Below are 25,402 nucleotides of genomic sequence, written 5' to 3' on the forward strand. Positions count from 1 at the left end.
GTATCTGCAAAAGATCTGTTAATGCCAAAGATCCATTCCTGCAAATTGCATTCATAGTCTATGAGATCTGCAGATCATCATACACACCTTGTTTAACTGACATCCATCTGCAGATCAGACAATCATCTGTAGATCTGAAAATCCATCCTGGTGGATCTGATCTGCAGATGAATGTCTGTTAAATAAGGAGTGTATGAGGATCTGCAGATATCATAGACTATGAATGCATTTTGCAGGAACGGATCTTTTGCAGGAACAGATCTTTTGCAGATACTGATCTTTTGTGTCTGTACAGCATCTTTGTGTGCAGCATCTTGCAAAGATTTCTGTCTGATGGGGAGTTTGGCTCCATAGAATAGACTGTGTAGGTATGGCTCTCATACTACATGGAAGGGGGTAAAATTGGTCTGTGATCTTTCATTATTCAAAGACTATGGTCTGATGTGTGTATGAGCCTTTAGGAAAATAAAAGATCACAGACCAATTTTACCCCCTTCCATATAGTATGAGAGCCATACCTACACAGTCTATTCTATGGAGCCGAACTCCCCATCAGACAGAAATCTTTGCAAGATGCTGCACACAAAGATGCTGTACACATTCAAAAGATCAGTATCTGCAAAAGATCTGTTCAGTGTTGCCAACCTTTCACGTTATTTTTTACTGACAAATACCCAAAAATTTACTGACAAAAGATTTTTTTTACTGACAAAACCCCCTGCGCCGCGCGAAGCAAGGCACGGCGAAAAAATGGGCGTGGCCACGCAACAGAATGTGGGCGTGGTCATGGGTGGAGCCAAATATACATGATTTTAATATTGCTGTGAAAGGTCTGCCAGGGAAGTTTGAGCTCTGCCATAGTGTTTCCCCCCCTTCCCCCAAAATACATGTAATCTTACAGCATTTCACCAAAAATCCACGTAATCTGGCAGAGGTTCTTCCAAAATACAGATAATATGGCAGTGGTTCCCCCAAAATAGATGTAATCTGGCAGCAGCGATTCCCCCAACATACACATAATCTGGCAGCAGTTCCCCAAAATACATTTTATCTGACAGCAGTGGTTCCCCAAAAATAGGTAGCCCCACTTGGAGGGGGACAGTCAGCGAGGGAGGGAGAGCACTAAGGTGAGAGAAGGGGGGGGAGATTGCCCCCCTTCTCCACCGCTGCCAACAACTCTTCCTCCACTGCGCCGCTGTCCTCCTGAAACAGGGCGGGCGGCCTTTTACGGGCGCTGCTGAATTCCTTACGGAATTCACGGGCAGCTTAATTTGCATAAAAAATTACGGACTGCCTGTAAATTTTCGGGCGGTTGGCAACACTGGATCTGTTCCTGCAAAAGATCCGTTCCTGCAAAAGATCCGTTCCTGCAAAATGCATTCATAGTCTATGATATCTGCAGATCATCATACACACCTTGTTTAACAGACATCAGATCCACCAGGATGGATTTTCAGATCTGCAGATGATTGTCTGATCTGCAGATGAATGTCAGTCAAACAAGGTGTGTATGATGATCTGCAGATCTCAGACTATGAATGCAATTTACAGGAACTGATCTTTTGCAGGAACAGATCTTTTGCAGATACTGATCTTTTGAATGTGTACAGCATCTTTGTGTGCAGCATCTTGCAAAGATTTCTATCTGATGGGGAGTTCGGCTCCATAGAATAGACTGTGTAGGTATGGCTCTCATACTACATGGAAGGGGGTAAAATTGGTCTGTGATCTTTCATTTTCCTAAAGGCTCATACACACATCAGACCATAGTGTTTGGATAATGAAAGATCACAGACCAATTTTACCCCCTTCCATGTAGTATGAGAGCCATACCTACACAGTCTATTCAATGGAGCCGAACTCCCCATCAGACAGAAATCTTTGCAAGATGCTGCACACAAAGATGCTGTAGACATTCAAAAGATCAGTATCTGCAAAAGATCAGTATCTGCCAAAGATCCGTTCCTGCAAAATGCATTCATAGTCTATGAGATCTGCAGATCCTCATACACTCCTTATTTAACAGACATTCATCTGCAGATCAGATCCACCAGGATGGATTTTCAGATCTACAGATGATTGTCTGATCTGCAGATGAATGTCAGTTAAACAAGGTGTGTATGATGATCTGCAGATCTCATAGACTATGAATGCAATTTGCAGGAATGGATCTTTGGCATTAACAGATCTTTTGCAGATACTGATCTTTTGTGTCTGTACAGCATCTGTGTGTGCAGCATCTTGCAAAGATTTCTATCTGATGGGGAGTTCAGCTCCATAGAATAGACTGTGTAGGTATGGCCCTCATACTATATGGAAGGGGGTAAGATTGGTCTGTGATCTTTCATTTTCCAAAGACTATAGTCTGATGTGTGTATGAGCCTTTACGATCACTTGTTTGCAGGAAGAAATGCCTGTTTTAGTGACTCGTGTATACCTATGAATGTTTTCTCTCTGAAAAATGATGAATGATTGTTTTTCCTGTCAGAGCAGTGAGTCCCTAATGCCTGGTACGCACCAGATAGATGGGTTGAATCGATTTTCCGATCACTTATACAAAGTCGATTAGAAAAATGATCAGAAATCCGATTAGACCTGTCAGAAATAATCAATTTGAACCCATCTATCTGATGGCAAATTGCATGGTGTGTACCAGGCATGAAGTAGCAGAGCGGCGTTCATCTCCCTCTCTGCTCTTCTGTAATCACAGATCTGTTGCATTTATTTTATATTATTTATTGTACTGATTCTTTCACAGGTGTTTTTTTTACTGTTTGCCAACACGGTACAAATATATATATTTTTTTAATTTTTAGTGTATGTTATTACTTTTGGTATACAAAACAGAATGTAACAATACAAAAGTATACAACAGTACATTTGCAATTATAATCATAGAGAAGTTGTCTATCTCATACTAGACTACTGGTGCCTTTAAAATGAGCCAGCAAGGGGTTAAGATTTAGCTTAGAAGGGGCTGCCATAAATCTCTCTAAGGAAAAAAAAACCTTATCTTTCTGTTTAAGATTTACAATCCAGGGGGAGAGAGGAGAAGGAATGGCTCAAGTCATTAACAGAGTCTGACCAGCAGTACATTGTTTAGACCAACTTGAGTTGTAAAGTGGAAATAATTCTGTTACCTTACTGGATCAGAAATTGCGTCTACATTGTGATCCATGTTTCTCTCACCCCTGGCAATAAACTGAAGCTTGTATGTTCAGGAGATAGCACTGTCTCATCGCACACCAAGAAGTAAGGAAAATAAACGGAGCTCTGGAATTCTGTGTGTGCAGCAAAGCCGGGGCGCTTCGGAGCAGGAGAAATGATTTATTTTGACATGCAGCCTCTTATCTCTCTCAGGTCCTGCCGCCCTTTTATCTTTCTGATTTTTTTCCGCTCTAGGCCGTGGCCTTTGTGGCCTTTGCAGAAATCCGGCCCTGGTGATGTTGGAGCGGCTGGTTGAGCAGAGGAGGGCGGTCCACTGCTACATCGTTGAGGCCACTGTCGCCAGCACCACCAAACTCCAGCTCATCTCCAAACGCACAGTGGGGGCAGATGCAGCAGGTCTGCTTGGTGTTGGCTCCATTCCTGCAGGGAACCAACCTGGTGAGCGAGGAACGGGCATCCCTCTGCCAGTGGGTGCCCTTTGTTTGTCTGCTGGACAGGGCACTTTGTGATTTGATGGATGTGGGAGTGGAGGCCCTGATCCAGCTGGAACAGCAGCCGCCAGCGCAGTCCACTTCTGCGCAGGAATTTGAGTTGTTGGAGGAGGAGTTGGAGGTGCTGGATGTTGCTGTTGAGGGGGAACAGTGGAGCGCAGCGGCAGTTTTGAGAGGGTGGAGAGAGGAGGAAGAGGCTCAGGGGCCAGAGAAGGAGGAGGACAGCAAACTTGTGGACACTGACCCTGATGTCTCTGCTGGTAGTGCCACCCATGGCAAGGCACATGCTGAGATGCCTGCGCACAGACCCCAGGGTTAAGCAGATGCAAGTTTGGGAGGACACCTGCATCAGCATGATACTAGACCCACGGCTGAAGGGGAAGGTGGCTCAGTTCCTGCCTGCTGGAGACCGTGAGCAGCGAACAAGGGGGTTGCAGGAGATCCTTGTTCGGCAATTGGAGGAAGCCTTCCCCCAGCCTTCCACCACCTCTGTCCCTGTCCAGCCAGCACAGCAGCCGGTGCCTGCAGCCAGCAGCAGTAGCATCAGGTGCCCAGGAGACCTGCTGTCCTTGACAAAGGCACTCTACATGATGGTAGAGCAGCCGAGAGAGGAGGTGCGTGCAGCAGCATCCTCCTCCTCTCAGTCACAGGCAGCACCTGACCCGGATTGTGGACGACTACATGTGGTCCTTCAGCGGGCTTAACACCAGCGGCGAGAAGCCTGTGGACCCCTTGGAGCACTGGGTCGAGCGCTTGCAGATCTGGAGTGAGCTGGTGCAGTACGCCCTGGAAGTCCTGTCTTGCCCCCCTTCCAGCATGCTGTCCTAGAGGTGCTTCAGTGTGGCCGGTGGCGTGCTCACAGAGAAGCGATTTCGTCTGTCCAAACAGTCCGTGGACAGGCTTACATTATTGAAGATCAACCAGGCCTGGATTGAAGGCACGTTCCAAGCACCTGTTGTCGGCGACAGGAGGACATGAGGTGCCTGGGAATTATTTTTGAACATCAACCTTCAGTCCCCTGCTGTCCGAAACCTCCTGCTGTATGGTGTTTATTATTACAGCCGTGGTACCAACGCTAGGTGCCATGGCCTGTTACATTGCCTGCTGCCACACGTGAGGAGGAGGGGGAGGAGGAGTTTTCCATTAAAAACAATTTTAATTACACCTATTTAATTGTAATTCCCCTTAAAAAAAATTGCTTTTTTTTATTCGTGATCACGAATATTACCCAAATTCAATTACCGATCACGACTCGAATTCGAATTGAATTCTACTGGTGGTGATCACGGCCGAATCCGAATTTGAATGTACTCGAATCGAATTTGGGTACATTTGAGCATCCCTGCTGTGCAGTAGAGCAGACCCAATCGGGCTAAGCTATTTCAGGCAGACCTCAAGGGGGAAGATGGTAATGCGTCTGCGCTGGATCCTAAAGGCAAATATCGCCTCATGCTACAGGCACAACTACGCTTGCGCATTCATCGGACAAGCTTGTTGGGGGATTTTAGGGGAGAGCCAGTGCTGGATCGAGGATGCACAGCAGGACCGGGGAAGGCTCAAAGGCGTAGCAATAGGGGTTGCAGAGGTTGCGACTGTATAGGGGCCCTTGGGACAGAGGGGCTCCGAACAGCCCTCCCTCAACTGCAGTAGTAGATCTCTATTGGTCCTGTGCTCACAATAATCACTTCTATAGATACTTTGAATAGTAGTAATCATTAACAAACTGTTTCCCATCCCCTTTTTGCACCTCTGACACTGTAGTTACCATTGACAGGTTTTGGTGCGCCGTATCAATTTTTATGTAGAGAGTACTTAGGGGGCCGCATTGTAAAACTTGCATCGGGGCCCAAAGCTCCTTAGCTACGCCACTGGGGAGGCTCATAACCTCATAAGGGATCCACAGCTTCCCCCTCCCGAGGTAAGTACCCCCCTCCCCCCCGGCACTTTTTTTTTAATTACAGATTCTCTTCAATTTATAAAAGTTAGATTTGGATACAGTTATTGTAATTATGTAAAATATCTTTTAAAGCAGTAGGATCAGCCATACTATGCCAGGGAAAAAAAATCACATATATAAGTAGCGAAATACTTGATCTACTTACATAACACATGTATTATACTGTCCACGTTTTGATTTCATTGAATGTTATATAGTAAATGACGAGAATTCTTTTAGTGGTGGGGGCCATGTCTTTTGCCCACAGTTAAGGCTAACTCGTGATGTCATTTCTGCCCTTTACTTTTTTTCTTGTCTCCTCCAATCGCTGAGTCGCCTCAGCCTTGCTTGTAAACACAAGTGAGTAGGGGATTAGGTTTCAGATAAGAAGCTGGCAGGGAAATAAAGGGAAGAGGATTAGATTATAGATAAAAAGAACCCCCAGCATGCAATTCTTTGGCACGACTACTAAAGGGCCAGTGTTTCCTTAAGTATGTGATAACTCCAAATCATAACAGCAGAACATTTTTTGAAAGTTTTGAATGCAGGATTAGCATCTTTATCACTTAATACACTCAGACCAGTTGCTGTTGAAATTTGATTTTTATGGTGACGATACCGCTTTAAAAACACCCAATTCTGTACACAGTACATCCATGAGGCTCAATTTACAAGGCATGTGCTGGACTTCCTAATACGAAGCAATTTATTTATGGAAGTTACGGTAACACTCTGATGTGTATAACAGTATATATTTAAAATAAGCGGTTATGATGCTGAAACCAGGGTAGTTAACATCAAAATGGGTCCTGGGGTGGGGTGGTGGGGGGGGGGGGGGGTTAGGGTTTCTGGTGGCATCAGTAGACATGGTCAGTATCAGCCAAGTTCCATCTAATGTGTATGAAGCCTAACAGTGTAAATAATGCTATATTTAAAATAATAGTCAGTACTCAGTATTCATAATATTTGTATGATGTTGCCATTGTACGATACCGTAACCCATTAGCAACTTCAGAAGTTATTTCATTTGAGATAAATTCACTGCTTTTGACCGCAGTCAGCAGAACTCGTGCTTTAAATTCTTGGAATCCTTTGATCTCTCTCTCTACTAGCAGAAAATATAAAAACTGAAACCTGAAGTCCTCTGTTATTGTCTCACAGTGCCCCCTAGGGACAAGAGGCCACAAATGCGTGTTACAGCAGTAGTAATTAGAAGCAAGGAAATGTAAAAAGAAAGAAATAAAAAATGTTCTAAAATAAATTGGCCTGGAGCACTTGCAAGCTGTTAAATAAATTGACTGCTAAAGGTTAATGGCGTTTTAGTTTTGCACACTGCTTTTGTTGATTAGATACCTAAATGAGTTTGTATCTTTTTTTTTTTTTTTTTTTTTTGCAAACTTTCAAATAAACTCGTTATGCAGAGTTAAAAGAAAAAAAAACTTTCCACAAGCAGTTGAAGTAAAGTTCTACTGTAAATGTGTTCTGTTTTTCTAGAAGCCGACTATCATTGTGGACAGCTTGCGTAAAGAGTTAAAGGAGAAGTCGGGGACTTTTAATTGCTGTCGGAAGAAGAAGAAGAGGACAGCTGTCAGACACGTCTCATTTTGCGTTAAGAAAGGTTCATTCTTGTTAAATCTATTCTTGCTTATGATTATTGAAAAACCTTAAAAATCTAAATGAACAGTTCCCCAGGGCATCTACTTTCCACACAAACAGAGCTTTAATAATTAAAAGGAATCCAAGGCAAGAGACCTATGGAAGCTGCCATATTTATTCCCTATTAACCATTTTAGCCCGCAGGAATTTTTCACCTTATGCATCAGAGCAATTTTCACCTCCCATTAATTCGCTAATAACTTTATCACTACTTATCACAATTTATTGATCTATATCTTGTTTTTTCCACCACTAATTAGGCTTTCTTTGGGTGGGACATTTTGCTAAGAATGATTTATTTATAAATGCATTTTAACAGGATTAATAAGAAAAAATGGAAAAAAATCATTATTTTTCAGGTTTAGGCCATTATAGCTTTAAAATAATCCATGCTACCATAATTAAAACCTATGTATTTTATTTGCCCGTATGTCTCGGTTATTATACCATTTAAATTTTGTCCCTAGCCAATATTTTATTTGGAAATAAAGGTGCATTGTTTCCGTTTGCGTCCATCACTATTTACAAGCTTATAATTTAAAAAAATGTTTGTAGTATACCCCCTTCAAATGCATATTTAAAAAGTTCAGACCCTTAGGAAACTATTTATGCCTTTTTTTTTTTTATTTTCTTTTTTTTTTAATTGTAATTTTTTTTCCCATTCAAAAATGTATTTGAGTAATATTTTGGTGTGGGACATAAACAGTTCATTTTTAATGTAGTTAAATGTGTAAATTGTAATGTAAAAAAATGTGTAGATGTAGTTTTACTATTTGGCCACAAGATGGCCACCTTCATTTTTGTTTTCACTCCTTGTACTTCTCGCTAAGCGGAAGTACAAGGGGGATGCGTGAGCGCTGCGGTTTTTCTGCCGGGGACAGGGATCGGTGATCGGGAACCGTGTTCCCGTTCACTGATCCCAGGGCTACCGGGGGACTCCACGGGGACACTAGGGCGCGATCGCAGCAGAGCAGCCGCCCAGACGTGAGCTTCACGTCCGGGCGGCGGAAATGGTTAAACAATACCATTTGCCTGGCCATCCTGCTGATTGCTTTGGCTGCATTAATGTCTAAATCGCACACCTGAAACTAGCATGCAGCTAATCTTGTCAGACTTGTGACAGAAACTTCTGAGCTGCATGCTTGTTCAGGGTCTATGGTTAAAGGTTCTGGAGGCAGGCCCGCCGATTCAGCATGGTGGTCCTCAATATAAGCATGTAACATACGCTGTCTGCAGACTTTAAGATGTCGGTACTTGACACCTTGGCGCTGCCATCATCTGAAAATAAATTTAGTGTAAAACATATCCGCTGTTAGTGGACATTGAATGTACCTTGTATTTCTGCTTTTACATGTTATTCTTATATTGTATTATATTGTATTTATTTTAAGCGTTCTAGAGGCAGAACAGCCAGGCAATGTGCATTGTTTAAAAGGATATAAATGTGGCAGCCTCCATATCTCTCTCACCTTGAGTTCCCTTTAAGCCTTCTCTTTGTTTATATTCTTCTGGTTTGCAGTAATCCCAAATCTGGAAGAAATACAAAACAGCAGGCTGTGTATTCTCAAAAATTCTACTCACTGTCAGTTCCTATCTACTGCATCTCTTACACGCAGAAAGTGAAAGGAGTTTGTAGATTATAAGAACTGCCAAGAAGTGGGTGTGTGCTTGTTTCTTGGAATCCAGCTGCATTTACAAGAGTCAGATTACAGAAACATTGGTAGCAGGAAAAAAGGGCACCAGCTTAGGGTGGACAAAGAGGGCGCCGCCATAGACTCTGATACAATTATCGTTAATACTGCGGAAAAAAAAGCAGAAAAAAGGGTGCCGCAATAAATATCGTTAACAACATTAGAAAATTAAAGTTTTTAAAGTATGTTATCATTTTAGAATCTTGCAACATTATAGTTTTTATCATATTATTTCATTTGTATGTGCAGATTTTACGTTATCAAAGATATTATCGTTTCTATGTTAAAAGGGTGTTTCTGCAGAGGGAGTGGTAAAGGGTGTTTCTGCAGGGGGAGTGGTTAGGGTTAGGCACCACCTGGGTGGCGGTTAGTTTTAGGCAACACCAGGGGGAGTGGATAGGGTTAGGCACCACCAGGGGGGTGATTAGGGTTAGGCACCACTGAGGGGGGTTAGGTTCAGGCACCACGGGGGGGGAGTGGTGGATATGGTTAGGCACCACCAAGGGGTGGTTAGGGTTAGGCGCCACCAGGGGAGTGGTTAGTTTTAGGCACCACCAGGGGAGGGTTCTGTGTGAGGGTAGGGTTGGGTTAAGGTGTATTATTCAATTGTGTAATGATTTTTAACGTTAATATATTTTCGTTATTATTTCCCAGGGTGTTTTTACAACAGTATTTATCTTTAACCAAGTTTTGCTCTGAGGAACTCAAACAAGGTTATGTTTATAAACCATAAGCAAGACCATTCACTATAGTCTCTAGCAAATCTGAAGAGAAAATAAACGTATGAGATAATGAATTAATACAGTACATACAACACAGGAAAAGTATTTATAACATTGCATCATTCTGTCACATTTGCAGTTTAGAAACCACAATCTTTATTTTAAGCTGTAAAACAGAGCAGAGCTAATGACCCTTTGAACTCCTGCAGTAAAACCTTCTCTTAAGCTGTCTCTCACTGTTTCTTGGCTGTTTAAAAGGTGTATATGTTACGGCCAGTACCCGAAGTTTGGCCACTTCTAGTTCTGTCCGGCCACTTCGGGTTCTGGCCGGCCAATGTGCGAAGTGGCCACTGCGCTGCGGCCAATGTGAGGAATGGAATGATTCATATAAAATGAATGTATCTTCTGGCCGCAGCGCAGCGGCCAAATGTATCGCAACCTAGTTCATTTAATGACATTAAGGCGGCGGCAATGAAACAGATGAAGCTGCCGGCTTTTGCTCTGCCTCTCTCTCCTTTCTCTTACTATGGGCAGCCGGTGGGGACACGCGTGTCCCCTCCGGAGTCGTTCGTCGTGGCAGGGAAGCCTGCCGTTCTTGCAGAACGGGTGCTGGCAGAAGCAATGTCTGCAGCCTCCCCGCTCTGCTTTCCCTGGCGCGAGGAACGACTCCCGGGGACACGCGTGTCCCTGCCGGCTGCCATAAGAAAAGGAGAGAGAGGCGGGGGGGGGGGAGGAGAGAGAGGCAGAGCAAAAGCCGGCGGCTTCATCTGTTTCATTGCCGCCGCCTTAATGTCATTAAATGAACTAGGTTGCGATACATTTGGCTGCTGCGCTGCGGCCAGAAGATACATTCATTTTACATGAATCATTCCATTCCTCACATTGGCCGCAGCGCAGTGGCCACTTCGCACATTGGCCGGCCAGAACCCGAAGTGGCCGGCCAGAACTAGAAGTGGCCAACCTTCGGGTTCTGGCCGTAACATATACACACCAGGGGCCATATGCAATTCACTTTTTCTCCTGAGTTTTCTCCTAGGAGAAAATGTATCAGCTTCAATTTAAATAACCTTTTAAGGACTTAGCAATGGAAAAGGTACAAAAAAGTGGGTGAAAGAGTACTTCCAAAATTATTTAGCGTATTTGTTTGCTTGTTGGGGATGTAAAAGGCATTTTATGTAAATGTTGTGTTAAGTATCACCTAGGAGAAAACTCAGATGAAAAAATGAATTGCGTATGGCACAGTTCCATTCAATAAAGCAGTGTGCTAAGCTCTGCGGTGTCCCCTCCTTAGGGTGTCACCTAAGTTAGAAGAGTTTAAAGACTTGAGTTGTTATCTATGGAAAAGAGCTTCTCTGAGCTATAACCAACTTGGTCAATCTCAATCCCTTTGGGCGACATTGCTGGGCTGGCCAGTAATGATGCGTGTCCGCTGCGTAGCTGACGACGTGTGCTGTTGCTATGCGGAGGGACGACGGAGCGCTGTGTGTGTGAGGTTGTGCAGCGGGTGGGGGAGCGTCGTGAACAATGAAGTTAGCCATCGGTCGGGTGAGTTGATCTGACAGGCGGATCATCAAAACACGCTTGATTATCGACTAAGGCGGTTGTTATCAACCGTCTAAACTGCCTTTAGCCAAGCGTGTGTACGAGCCTTAAGCTCTTCAGAAAACAGGACTGAGTTCAACGAAGTTGGTAATGGCTCAGAGAAGCTCTTTTGCATAGATAACAATTGAAGTCTTTAAATGCTTCCTGAATGTATAATATTAAATATCAATAACATTAATAACTTACACTTCCAAAGCCCCCCCCCCACCCCCTCCGCAAAGAAAACACTTGTAAAAAAATAGTTTAACCACTTTGTCCTCCTTGACGTATAAAAACGTCACGAAGGACAGGCGCGCTCCCGCGGCCGATCGCGCGCGTGCACGCGCACTCCCGGCCGCGGAGTCGGTAGCCACGGAATCAATGTATCGGGCTTGGGAGCCCGATCATTGATTCCTCTCCCCCGCTGAAAAAGCGACAGCTTCTCTCGGAAGCTTCGCTCTTTCTGAAGCTGTGTCCCTCTAAGCGTACATTGTACGCTTAGAGTGACGTCATGTAAAAAAAAATCGAGATTGCCATCTTGTGGCCAAAAAGTAAAACTACATGTAAATGCCCAAAAACATTACAATACACCAATATTTCCCCAAATAAAACACTTTTAAAACCCACCCTCCCAAAAATGCCCACATAAAATGTTTAATAAAAAAAAACAAAAAAAACATTACTATAAAAAAAACAAAAACACAAATATTTACCTAAGGGTCTAAACTTTTTAAATATCTATGTAAAGATGAAATATTTCTCTCTATTTTTTTTTTATAAGCTTGTAAATAGTGATGTATGCAAAACGGAAAAAATGCTCTTTTATTTCCAAATAAAATATTGTCGCGATACATTGTGATAGGGACATAATTTAAATAGTGAAATAACCGTGACAAATGGGCAATAACAATACGTGGGTTTTAATTATGGAGGCATGTATTATTTTAAAACTATAATGGCCGAAAACTGACAAATAATGATTTTTTTCATTTTTTTTCTTATTCTTCCTGTTAAAATGCATTTACAGTAAAGTGGCTCTTAGCAAAATGTACCCCCCAAAGAAAGCCTAATTGGTGGCGGAAAAAACAAGATATAGATCAGTTCATTGTGATAAGTAGTGATAAAGTTATAGGCTAATGAATGGGAGGTGAACATTGCTCGGATGCATAAGCTGAAAACGACTGAGATGTTAAGTGGTTAAAAAAATTGATAAATAGTTGCCTTAGGGGCTCAGCTTTATTAATCTATATTTTATAACTTTTCCTTTACTACATAGGTGCTTGTAATTATGGACCGAACAAAAGAAAACAAAACAGAAAAATAACACCTATATTTCCAAATAATATATTGTCGCCATACATTGTACATACAATGGTTAATTTGTATATATTCAGCAGTGATGCACTGGGAGACATCTCAAGCTCACTCCAGCCTGAATTATCGCAAATTCTCTCTGTTTTAAAGTGAACCTTAAGTCAAATGTAAAAAATGAGATTTACTCACCTGGGGCTTCCCTCAGCCCCCAGCAGCCGATCGGTGCCCTCGCAGCTCCGCTCCGATGTCCCAGGACCCGTCGGCGAGCACTTCCGGTTTGGCCGTCACCGGCCGACAGGCCGACAGGCATGGGAACGCGAGTGATTGTTCGCGTTCCCAGCCTGTATATCGCCCCCTATGCTGCTATTGCGACCTCCTGGCCGCAATAGCAGCATAGGGGGCGATATACAGGCTGGGAACACGAAGAATCACTCGCGTTCTCATGCCTGTCGGCCGGTGATGGCCAAACCGGAAGTGCTCGCCCGAGGGTACCGATCGGCTGCTGGGGGCTGAGGGAAGCCCCAGGTGAGTAAATCTCATTTTTTACATTTGACTTAAGGATCACTTTAAGAAAGCAAACTTTTGTTTTTCTCGCCATACATTGTGATAGGGACATAATTTAAACAGTTTAATAATTCGGACAATCGGGCAAATAAAATGTGTCGGTTTTATCCACAGTTAAAGAGAACCCGAGGTGGGTTTGAAGAATGTTATCTGCATACAGAGGCTGGATCTGCCTATACAGTCCAGTCTCTGTTGCTATCCCAAACCCCCCTAAGGTCCCCCTGCACTCTGCAATTCCTCATAAATCACAGCCACGCTGCTGACAAACAGCTTGTCAGAGCTGGCTGTGTTTATCTCTATAGTGTCAGTCTGCTGCTCCCCCCGCCTCCTGCAGAACTCCGGTCCCCGCCTGCATCCCTTCCCTCCCTGCTGATTGGAGGGAAGGGACGGGGGCAGGGACCGGAGCTATGCAGGAGGCGGGGGAGCAGCCGAGACTGACACTACAGATGTAAACACAGCCTCACAGCACGGCTGTGATTTATAGGGGATTGCAGAGTGCAGGGGGACCTTAGGGGGGGTTGGGATAGCAACAGAGGCTGGGCTGTATAGGCAGATCCAGCCTCTGTATGCAGATAACATTTTTTAAACACACCTCGGGTTCTCTTTAAACGTTGTATTTTAAAACTATAATGGCCGAAAACTGGGAAATAATGATTTTTTTCCATTATTTTCTTATTTATATTCCCGTTAAAATGCATTTAGAATAAAAAAAATTCTTAGCAAAATTTACTACCCACAGAAAGCCTTATTGGTGGTGAAAAAAACAAGGTATAGATAATTTTGTTGTGATAAGTAGTAATAAAGTTATGAAGGAATAAAACGGAGGAGCACTGACAGGTGGAAATTGCTCTGGTCTGTTAGGGTAAAAACCCTTGAAGGTGAAGTGGTTAAAAGGATATAAATGTGGCAGCCTCCATATCTCTCTCACCTTGAGTTCCCTTTAAGCCTTCTCTTTGTTTATATTCTTCTGGTTTGCAGTAATCCCAAATCTGGAAGAAATACAAAACAGCAGGCTGTGTATTCTCAGAAATTCTACTCACTGTCAGTTCCTATCTACTGCATCTCTCACACGCAGAAAGTGAAAGGAGTTTGTAGATTATAAGAACTGCCAAGAAGTGGGTGTGTGCTTGTTTCTTGGAATCCAGCTGCATTTACAAGAGTCAGATTACAGAGACATTGGTAGCAGGAAAAAAGGGCACCAGCTAAGGGTGGACAAAGAGGGCGCCGCCATAGACTCTGATACAATTATCACTAATACTGCGAAAAAAAAGCAGAAAAAAGGGTGCTGCAATAAATATCGTTAACAACATCAGAGTATTAAAGTTTTTGAAGTATGTGATCGTTTTAGAATCTTGCAACGTTATAGTTTTTATCATATTATGTTGTTTGTATTTTACGTTATCAAAGATATTATCATTTCTATGTGTAAAAAGGTGTTTCTGCAGTGGGAGCCACCAGAGGAGTGGGTAGTTTTAGGCACCACCATGGGGTGGTTAGGCACCACGAGGTGGGTGATTAGGGTTAGGCTCCATGGGGAAGGGGGGGTGTTAGGGTTAGGCACCACGAGGTGGGTGATTAGGGTTAGGCTCCATGGGGAAGGGGGGGTGTTAGGGTTAGGCACCACGAGGTGGGTGATTAGGGTTAGGCTCCATGGGGAGGGGGGGGTGTTAGGTTTAGGCACCACCAGGGGGTGGTTAGGCACCACGAGGTGGGTGATTAGGGTTAGGCTCCATGGGGAAGGGGGGGTGTTAGGTTTAGGCACCACGGGGGGGGGGGGGGGGTTAGGTTTAAGCACCACCAGGGGAGGGTTCTGTGTAAGAGTAGGGTTGGTTAAGCTGTATTGTTGAATTATGTAATGATTTTTAACGTTAATATCTTTTCGTTATTATTTATTTCCCGTCTGTTTTCACAAAGGTATTTATCGTTACCCAAGTTTGCCAACGATGTTTATCTTAATCAGATTTCGTTATCCAGCCGGGAACTTTTTTCACAGCGCCCTTTTTTCATGCATACAAAACATTGCTCTGAAGACGGAGATAGGGCAGATTCCTGACGACATTCCTTTACTTGTATATGGAGCTGTAGTTGGATTTTATTTGTCAGTGCCGTGTGGGATGAAATGGAAAATCTCTGAGGAACTCAAACAAGGTTATGTTCATAAACCATAAGCAAGACCATTCACAATAGTCTCTGGTTAAAGCAAATCTGAAGAGAAAATAAACTTATGTGATAATGAATTAACACAGTGCATACAACATAAGTAGCATACAGTACATACAACATAAGAAAAGTCTCATATTTTTATTTTCAGTTCTATAGCTTTATTTATAACATTGCATCATTCTGTCACATTTGCAGTTTAGAAACCACACTCTGTATTTTAAGCTGTAAAACATACTTACATACATACTTACCTCCCGTGGTGAGCTTCTGAGAGGAACCAATGGCGAGATAAGTATGTCATATTAGTTTGCAGGTACATCATGCGTTTGTTTTTAATAATTTTACTCTGATCAGGTTAACGTTAAAGAGGAAGTGTAGTGAAAATAATGTAATGTGAATAACATAATGAATAAAAGAGCTTATTTCTTTACATAATTATTTTATAAATTATTTTGTCCGTATTTGCCCATCGTGAAATATTTCCTCTCCCTTATTCACAGCCTGAAATTTATCACAGTTGGCGACATCTTTACTCCTGTCAGGTGATCCCTGCAGAATATCTGTTTACTAATAATTCTAAACCTGGTCTCCCAGAATGCTCTGGAGTGGGGGGAGGGAGGGAGTTATGGAGTGGGTGGGGTGAATTAACTCCACATAGCTAATTGGCCTCAGCTAAGCATCAGTAGGAGGGCAGTGTTTCCAATGCTGAAACCAGGAAAATTACAGTAGAAGTGTGTATCCTGAATAATTAACTGCCTTCTGCTATATGTTGTTACAAAGCCTCTTTAAAGAGCAGCAGAACCGCGGCTGAAAACCCCCTCGATCACCCCAAACACACGGGGGTACAGGGCAGGCAAAATCCACGACTTTCTTGGTCGTGGATTTTGCTGCTGCCTCTATGCGCGTCAATCAGCGCATATCTCCGCCTCTCCCCCGCCCCTCTCAGTGAAGGAAGACTGAGAGGGGCGCGGGAGAGGCGGCGAACGGCGCTGATTGACGCACATAGAGGCAGAGCTGCGCTGCCTCTATGCGTAAGTTGCCTCCGTGTACCCCCGTGAGTTTGGGGTGATCGAGGGAGTTTTCAGCCGCGGTTCTGCAGCGTTTTAGGTCGGACTATAATGTTAATGAGGTTTTTAAACTAAAAACCTCATTATAGGGAGACTTCAGAGTCTCGTTAAGTCTTCTCATCATCCTATTTATTCTCTTTATTCCTACTAGGTGAAGTTCTGGGTCTTCTGGGCCCCAACGGTGCTGGTAAAACCACATCAGTGTTGATGCTGGCGGGAGAGCTGAAGCCGACCACTGGCAAGGTGAGGCATCCAATTAGAAAGGAGGGGAGGGGGATGTATGTAAATAGGTGTAGTCTGTGGTGGACTTGTGAGCCCGCTGTAGCTGAGGAGTAGACATGTCTCTATAATGTGGGCAACCAATGCAGCAACACTTAATACATATCAAACCCATAGTAAAGTGCGAAACTATTACTTCAGTAACTCATAGACCACTTGTAAGTTGGGCATCTGTCACAATGATCCCCTGATTAGAGAGGACACGTGAGGATGTGCATTCACATAATGTCTGTGGCCTGAAGGTTTCAGAACTCGATCCCACAGGTTACAGTTTGAGGGCTAAGCAGACAGGCTCATCTTCCTATGGGGAGCCTCTCTGCCGCTAACTATTCTTTCGCAGTGGTAGCAGAGACATGCTTGAGGCGGAGGACCACACATTGCTGGAAATGATAGGAAGGTGAGCCGGTCTGGCGCTATTCTTACCCAGGGGGAGCAGAGACATGCGGGGGGCTGGTGGACCACACCATGGTACAGCGCAGGGCGTCCCCGACGTTGCGCCGGGTCGGCGGTTTGTATCGGCGGGCGTTCATAACAGACAGCCACAGAACATTTATATCGCGCTTTTCTCCTGGTGGACTGAAAGTGCCAGAGCTGCAGCCACTAGGACGCGCTCTATAGGCAGTAGCAGTGTTAGGGAGTCTTGCCCAAGGTCTCCTACTGAATAGGTGCTGACTTACACGGGCAGAGCCGAGGTTCGCCTGTGTCAGAGGCAGAGCCCTTCACCATTACACTATCCAGCCACCGTAAGTCGATTCCCTGTCTTTGGAATATAGGACTTTTTCTCCCCATTTTTGGAGGAGAAAGTGTGTCTTATATTCTAGAAAATCCGGTACCCAGATCCCTGCAAGCGACAGTCCTTTTATGTATATATGAATCTGAAGGGCCTGGGCACACCACGGCATTGCTGATATGCAGCAACATCAGAAAGTGCATAAACAGCGCTGTCTGATGGACACACTGAAGCGCCATAAATTTGCACAGACAAAAAATGGTATCGTTCCTTAATTAACTTGTAATTATTTGCATGTCATGACCATCCCTATAGGATTTAAGCGGACAATTAAGCCAGGAATAAAAAATCAATTTTACTGGGGCTTCTACTAGTGCCCTCCAGCCATCCCATGCCCTCGCAGTCACTCAGGGAGTCTACGGTCCCCCACCGCCAGCTAGTTTCATTTTCGCTGACAGGCCCGACAAGACCTGGCCACGAGTATTTTTCTTTGCGTTCCCATCCTGCGCCTGTGCAGGGTGCTGTTGAGGACAGGAACATGAAGAAGGATACGCGTGGCCAGCGCAGATTGCCCACTGACTCCTTGTCAGGCCCTGTCAGCGAAAACAAAACTAGCTGGTGGTGGGGGACCGGACGCTCCGTGAGTGACTACAAGGGCACGGGATGGCTGGAGGGCACTGGTAGAAGCCTCAGGACAGTAAAACGTTTTTTTTTTTATTACTGGCTTAAAGCGAAATGAAAAACTAACTATAACAAGTAACTTGTCTATATATCTTATCTAAAGTTTAGATAGTTTACACAGCAAATCTAGCTGCAAACAGCTTCAATAGAATATGATTATTTCTTCCTGTGATACAATGACAGCAGCCATGTTGTTTGTAAAGATTACACACAGGCAAGCTTATCTGCATCTTCAGCACTCAGCATGTAAAAAAAACCGAATCCCTCCTCCTCCTCCCTCCTCCCCTCTGCCTCTGAAATCTCTGGCTAGTAATACCTCCCCCTCCCCCTGCCCAGACCGAGCTCCCATGAGCCCTTGCTACTGTCTGAAAATGCCAAGGCTCTCTGAAAAGCTGTGGGTGAGGTTTGTTTAGTTTATACTCTAACTTTAAAACAAAAACAAAAAAGTATTTGGCTTGAGGAATGCCCTATAAACAATAGGAAAGGAATACAATTATGCAATGAGTAAAAGTTCATCTCAGATCCACTTTAAGTGTCCAATTAAGAAATGCAGTTTATAACAAATGTTAATTATATCCCAGCCGGCTTCCATTTTCTATGTGTATTGCAATAGGGGAGTTTTACCACATGAATCTAATCTCCTAATTACGATTATGCAAAATTTCATGTACATTTTCACAATTATGGTTAAACGTAATTACGATTTTGACGTTCAACTGATTTCATGTATTCCATTTGTAATTTCACTTACTGTCATTTTTGAGTAATTTTGTGCCGAGTTTAGTAGATAATAACAAAGCTCCCATACATGCTATTGTCACCAAAATTGCTAAGTAAGTTAAGGAGAAGGTTGGGAACAAGACAAAAAAATAATTTTTCAAAAAGGCCTTGTAGTTTTTGAGAAAATGTATTTTAAAAATGCAAAGGAAAATGAAAACTCAGAAAAATTACAGTTTAAAAAAACATTTTCCTTTGCATTTATAATATGGATTTTAAAATAGATTTTCTCAACATCTACAAGGTCTTTAAAAAATATTTTTTTTGCCTTGTTCCTGCTATTCCCCCTTTTTATTACAAGCACACCTATGCAAATTAACTTATCCCCTTCTCCTAACATTGTCGATTAGTGGAAGGGAGATTTTGATTACTTTTTTTAATAAAAAGAAAAAGGATGCAGGCAAAGATTTACAGCAGTACTTAAAGCAGGAGGATTAGCCAATCTACAGTGGCTTGCAAAAGTATTCGGCCCCCTTGAAGTTTTCCACATTTTGTCACATTACTGCCACAAACATGAATCAATTTTATTGGAATTCCACGTGAAAGACCAACACAAAGTGGTGTACACGTGAGAAGTGGAACGAAAATCATACATGATTCTAAACATTATTTACAAATCAATAACTGCAAAGTAGGGTGTGCGTAATTATTCAGCCCCCTGAGTCAATACTTTGTAGAACCACCTTTTGCTGCAATTACAGCTGCCAGTCTTTTAGGGTATGTCTCTACCAGCTTTGCACATCTAGAGACTGAAATCCTTGCCCATTCTTCTTTGCAAAACAGATCAGTCAGATTAGATGGACAGCATTTGTGAACAGCAGTTTTCAGATCTTGCCACAGATTCTCGATTGGATTTAGATATGGACTTTGACTGGGCCATTTAAACCATTCCATTGTTGCCCTGGCTTTATGTTTATGGTCGGTGAACCTCCGCTCCAGTCTCAAGTCTTTTGCAGACTCCAAGAGGTTTTCTTCCAAGATTGCCCTGTATTTGGCTCCATCCATCTTCCCAACAACTCTGACCAGCTTCCCTGTCCCTGCTGAAGAGATGCACCCCCCGAGCATGATGCTGCCACCACCATATTTGACAGTGGGGATGGTGTGTTCAGAGTGATGTGCAGTGTTAGTTTTCCGCCACACATAGCGTTTTTCATTTTAGCCAAAAAGTTCCATTTTGTTCTCATCTGACCAGAGCACCTTCTTCCACATGTTTGCTGTGTCCCCCACATGGCTTGTGGCAAACTGCAAACAGGACTTCTTATGCTTTTCTTTTAACAATGGCTTTCTTCTTGCCACTCTTCCATAAAGGCCAACTTTGTGCAGTGCACGACCAATAGTTGTCCTATGGACAGATTCCCCCACCTGAGCTGTAGATCTCTGCAGCTCGTCCAGAGTCACCATGGGCCTCTTGACTGCATTTCTGATCAGCGCTCTCCTTGTTTGGCCTGTGAGTTTAGGTGGATGGCCTTGTCTTGGTAGGTTTACAGTAGTGCCATACTCCTTCCATTTCTGAATGATCGCTTGAACAGTGCTCCGTGGGATGTTCAAGGCTTTGGAAATCTTTTTGTAGCCTAAGCCTGCTTTAAATTTCTCATTAACTTTATCCCTGACCTGTCTTGTGTGTTCTTTGGACTTCACGGTGTTGTTGCTCCCAATATTGTCTTAGACAACCTCTGAGGCCTTCACAGAGCAGCTGTATTTGTACTGACATTAGATTACACACAGGCGCACTCTATTTAGTAATTAGCACTCATCAGGCAATGTCTATGGGCAACTGACTGCACTCAGACCAAAAAGGCTGAATAATTACGCACACCTCACTTTGCAGTTATTGATTTGTAAAAAAAATGTTTGGAATCATGTATGATTTTTATTCCACTTCTCATGTGTACACCACTTTGTATTGATCTTTCACATTGAATTCCAATAAAATTGATTCGTTTGTGGCAGTAATGTGACAAAATGTGGAAAACTTCAAGGGGGCTGAATACTTTTGCAAGCCTCTGTATGCCAGGGAAAAAACATATATAAGTAGATAAATACTTGATCTAATTACATAACACATGTATTGTACTGTCCACATTTTGATTTCAGTGACTGTTCTATAGAAAATGAAGAGAATTCTGTTCCTGGTGGGGGCCATGTCTTTTGCCCACAGTTTAGGCTAAATCCTGATGTCATTTCTGCCCTTTAATTTTTTTTCTTTTCTGCTCCAATTGCTGAGTCACCTCAGCCTTGCTTGTAAACACAAGTGAGCAGGGGATCATGTTTCAGATAAGCAGCTAGGGAGGGAAATAAATGGAAGAGGAGGAATATATTATAGATTAAAAGAACCCCCAGCATGCAACTGTTTGGCACTGACTACTAAAGGGCCAGTGCTCCTTAAAGTGGACCCAAATTAAAAATACAAGATTTCAGAAATAAAATGTATTTTCTAAATTATAATAATAAATAGTAGCCTTTTTTCAGCTGCATGATGACAAATATAAAATATTTTACATTTATTGAAGGAACCCCTCCCTTCCTTTCAAATTGCCGGGATTTTTCCGGCAAATTAGTGGGGTAGATGGTGTCCGGCAATGGAAGAATTGCTAATGGCTGCCCCCAGTATAACCCTAGCTATGAAAAGAGAAGGGTGAAAAGCATGCACTGAAATGATCATGGGTTTGAAGTAGTGTTTATTTATCTTTGTATGTGTCAAAGTGGCGCAACTAAATATTTTTAATTAAAAAAATGTTTGGTTTGGGTCCACTTTAAGTATGTGATAACCCCAAATCATAACAGCAGAAAAGGTTTTTTAAAGTTTTGAATGCAGGATTAGCATCTTTATCACTTAATAAACTCAGGCCAGTTGCTGTTGAAATTTGATCTTTATGGTGACAATCCTGCTTTAAGCTTCATACACACCAGACGAAACCCGCCTGAGGCGGCCAATACTCCCTGCCCTAGCATGTGCAGAGTGGCACCAAATGCTCCCTGATGCCTTGGCCAGTGATCAGCCCTCCCGTTGTGTGATGGTACCCCCGTGCTTCTCACAGCGGGAGGGCTGATCCCACTTCCCGCCAGGTGACATGCCTTGTGCAGGGTGACGATGCTTTAGGAACCCCTGGAAAAACTATTCCCATTCCAATTTTATAAACCTGTTTATCAATAGTTGTTGTTTTAATTCTATTGCACATTTGGAGTTGTCTTTTATTTTTATTACGCAACCACAAAGGCTAAAGCTTTTCTGCTTTTCACAGACTTCCAAATCCAATAGCAAGGACAACCTTGAAATAGAGTTATGGTTAAAGAAAACCTGTAACTAAAAAAAGTTCCCCTGGGGGGTACTCACCTCAGGCGGCAGAAGCCTCCGGATCCGATGGAGGCTTCCCCATCCTCTTGTATCCCACGGGGGTCTCGCTGTGCCCCTACAAACAGTGAGGATATAAATATTTACCTTCCCGGCTTCAGCGCAGGCGCGGTATTGGCTCTCCGCACGGAGATAGGCGGATATAGCCGAGCGATGTCGGGCCGCTCTACTGCGCAGGCGCAAGTCTCCTGCACCTGCGTAGTAGAGCGGACCAGACGGAGATTGGCTATTTCCACCTATCTCCGTGTTAAGAGAGCCGCAACAGCGCCCCCGCTGTAGCCAGGGAAGGTAAATAAATCCGGGCTTGTCGGGGGAGGATTCTGGGACGCTTTGGGGGAGCCAGTGCTGGATTGCCTGCAGCTACAGGGATGGAGGAAGCCTCATTGGGACCCTGGCTTCCCCCTCCCGAGGTGTGTACCCTCAGGGGATTTTTTTTTTTTGCTACAGAGTCTCTTTGAGGTCCACCTCACCTTAAAGTGAGACCGCTGTAACTGGTTGCAATAGTGACTTTCATGTATTATGCTGTCACTCCTGCTACAGGTGGCGCTATGCAGTGTTGAAGCCCCCAATAAGAATGAAGACACAGCATTCCTGGGCTACTGTTCCCAGAATAATCCATTGTGGCCCAACCTCACCGTGAAGGAACACCTGGAGATCTATGCTGCCATCAAGGGCATGAAGAAAGAGGACGCTAACAACGCCATCAAGCGGTAAGCAAATCTCTATGGCATACCATCACCATAATGTATATAAGTGTCAGAGACCTGCTGGCGTGTTGCCAAGATAGCTGACAGGTAATGTATGTGCAGTCGGGCCCCTTGTCAAAATCATCTTTACCCAGTTGTGTACTGTGTGTGCGCCTGTGTGTCTTATATGCAAAACGTATGGGGCAAGTCAAGAGTTGTTAAAACAGAGAACCCGAGAGCCCAATATAGTGTAGTATGTATTGGATCAGGGAGAATTAATGTGGAGTAAGTATTATACTTACAAACATGGGTTACCGTTTAGGCAACCACTATATAGGCAGGTGGGGAGATTAGACCTGTCCCCACTCAGGATTAAGATGTCGCTCTCTGAAGAAGGAAAGGAGGGTTTGTCACCCTTCCAACCACCAAGGGTGGATATCTTGACAAGTAGATGTACAGAGGCGCCAAAAGGATAAAATATGCTAAAATGTTTAAAATATTCGGGTGGCGGCGGTGGACCGGCCACTCAGAAATAGACTCGATGCTGTCGCTTAAGATAAAGACAATTTATTCACATATTCCATGAACAGAACCGCAACGCGTTTCACGGGTATATTCCTGCTTCCTCAGGCAATAAACAGACAGGAGTACACAGTACAGTCTCAAGGTCACGAATAGCGCCTCTGGGCAGATGTCTTTCTGCAGGGAAATTTACCATCTGCTGTCACTATCACAGTCATTGCTCTTATTTAGCACAGACAGAGATGTGGCCAGAGAAGGAGAGAAACAGTGATCATGTGACTGATCATTCTATAGATAAAGTATTCAGAATCCTTTTCTGAACATAGAGGACTACATTCACTACAACAACACCAAATCTTCATTGCTCAGATTAACGCTCACTGGGTGCAGAATGACTTCCAACATTGCTATTGCCCAGCTGGCATCAGAACGCTTTTTACATAAACTGGGACATGCTTTGGGGACAGTAAGGGGAGGTACATGTAGATTGGTGGAACCAGGGCAGTTCGGAGCAGTGCTTTTCAGTGCTGCTAGATTTGAGTGCAGCCGGCGCCACCATAGACTATTATAGGAATCACATCACACAATGCTCAGTGAGTAACGTCAGCGCCGTCACAAGACAAAGCCGAAGTTGCTTAAAAAACACAATAGTTCAGCCTCCAGCAATCGCTAGAAGCCGAATTATATCATTACTATTAAAAAGTAGTATGATTAAGGATCGGTAAATATGTTTGTGCTCAGAATATGCATCCCCTTAGATATAAACAAATCCATGCTATCTTTGTAAATATGTCACTATTTTTTTTTTTTATTCAATCTATGGGCAAGGAGAGAAAATGTTTTCTGCTCTCTGCACAATTGTTCTAATGACTGCATCTGCTCAGCCACTGATAACGAATCATACAAAGTTTTGCAGACAAAGATTTGTAGACTGTCCCTGTTCAGTGTACAGAAGGCTCTTGTGTACATAACCCAGCCCCTAGCTTCTCCACCCCCTCCCCAAGTGCTGTGTACTGTAGTGATGCTGGAGAAGTCTGCAGAGACAGTTCTGCTCCATCAGAGATGGACAGAGTGAGTGTGATAAGCTGAGGCTGGGAGCGCACTTATCTGTCAGTTTTATGTATGCTATTTTGTGCACACCATGTGTGTCTGTATGTGTGATAACATGCACTTTTTAATCACAGAAGCTAATGTAATTGATAGAGAAAATGCATCCAGTGCTTCACTGCTGTCTGTTTTTATCTGCATGGGGAAAACACATTGAAGTGTGCACTAGCCAATTGAATAACATTGGTTCTCAGTTTACCTGTGCAGAATTGGGGGTTTCAAAAATTTTGCAGGAGGCCCCCGATTTCTAGTTACGCCCCTGGGCCAGAATTATGAGCAACCATCACAGTCATAAAATTGGGGGGATTTTATGGGTTGCCCAAATCCCTTCATGAGGTATTTACAATATCTAATTTATCACAAGGGATTTTCACATGCTACTTAATCTCAAGACATCATGGGAAAATCCTCTTAAAGATTATTATTATTTATTACTTATTGTATTTATAAAGCGCCAACATAGTACGCAGCGCTGGTCAATAAATAGGGATACATACAATGTAACAAGGGGTGACAGACAGAGAGGTAGAACAAGGTTATACAACATAGCACAAGGTTATACATACAATCAGGGCATAAAATGCGGTTTACCGAGACCCGGCAAACCAAGTCTGAGTTAGTCCACGAGAAGGGTGTCATTGCCGGGGTAGTAAAATTAAGAAGGACACACTTAAGGTGCCCATACACTTGTCAGATTGGCAGCAGATAGATAAGAAATGCATCTTATGATCTATCTGATGCGTTTTTAGAACATTTTTTACCAGGATAGAATTCCAATAGATTTCAGTTTGAAATCTATTGAAATTCGATCTGATGGCATTTTTTTGCCATCAGATTTCCATTAAGGCCAATGCAAACTGATAAGCAATCTCATCAGATCGACCTAAATTTTCCACCCTGCCAGTTCGATGGAAA

At 43.3% G+C, this 25,402-nt stretch overlaps 1 protein-coding gene across 1 annotated transcript in view; it reads left to right on the forward strand.

Annotated features, from left to right (window-relative positions):
• Positions 1-25,402, forward strand: part of LOC137540900 (ABC-type organic anion transporter ABCA8-like) — a 199,930-nt gene that overhangs the window by 164,324 nt on the left and 10,204 nt on the right. The window contains exons 28-30 of the mRNA XM_068262083.1: positions 7,090-7,213; positions 16,505-16,596; positions 22,713-22,882. Of these exons, the coding sequence (XP_068118184.1) occupies positions 7,090-7,213; positions 16,505-16,596; positions 22,713-22,882 (386 nt within the window). The remainder of the gene's footprint in view (positions 1-7,089; positions 7,214-16,504; positions 16,597-22,712; positions 22,883-25,402) is intronic.

The sequence above is a fragment of the Hyperolius riggenbachi genome, chromosome 12 (genome assembly GCF_040937935.1).
Source record: "Hyperolius riggenbachi isolate aHypRig1 chromosome 12, aHypRig1.pri, whole genome shotgun sequence".
Taxonomy (NCBI): Eukaryota; Metazoa; Chordata; class Amphibia; order Anura; family Hyperoliidae; genus Hyperolius; species Hyperolius riggenbachi.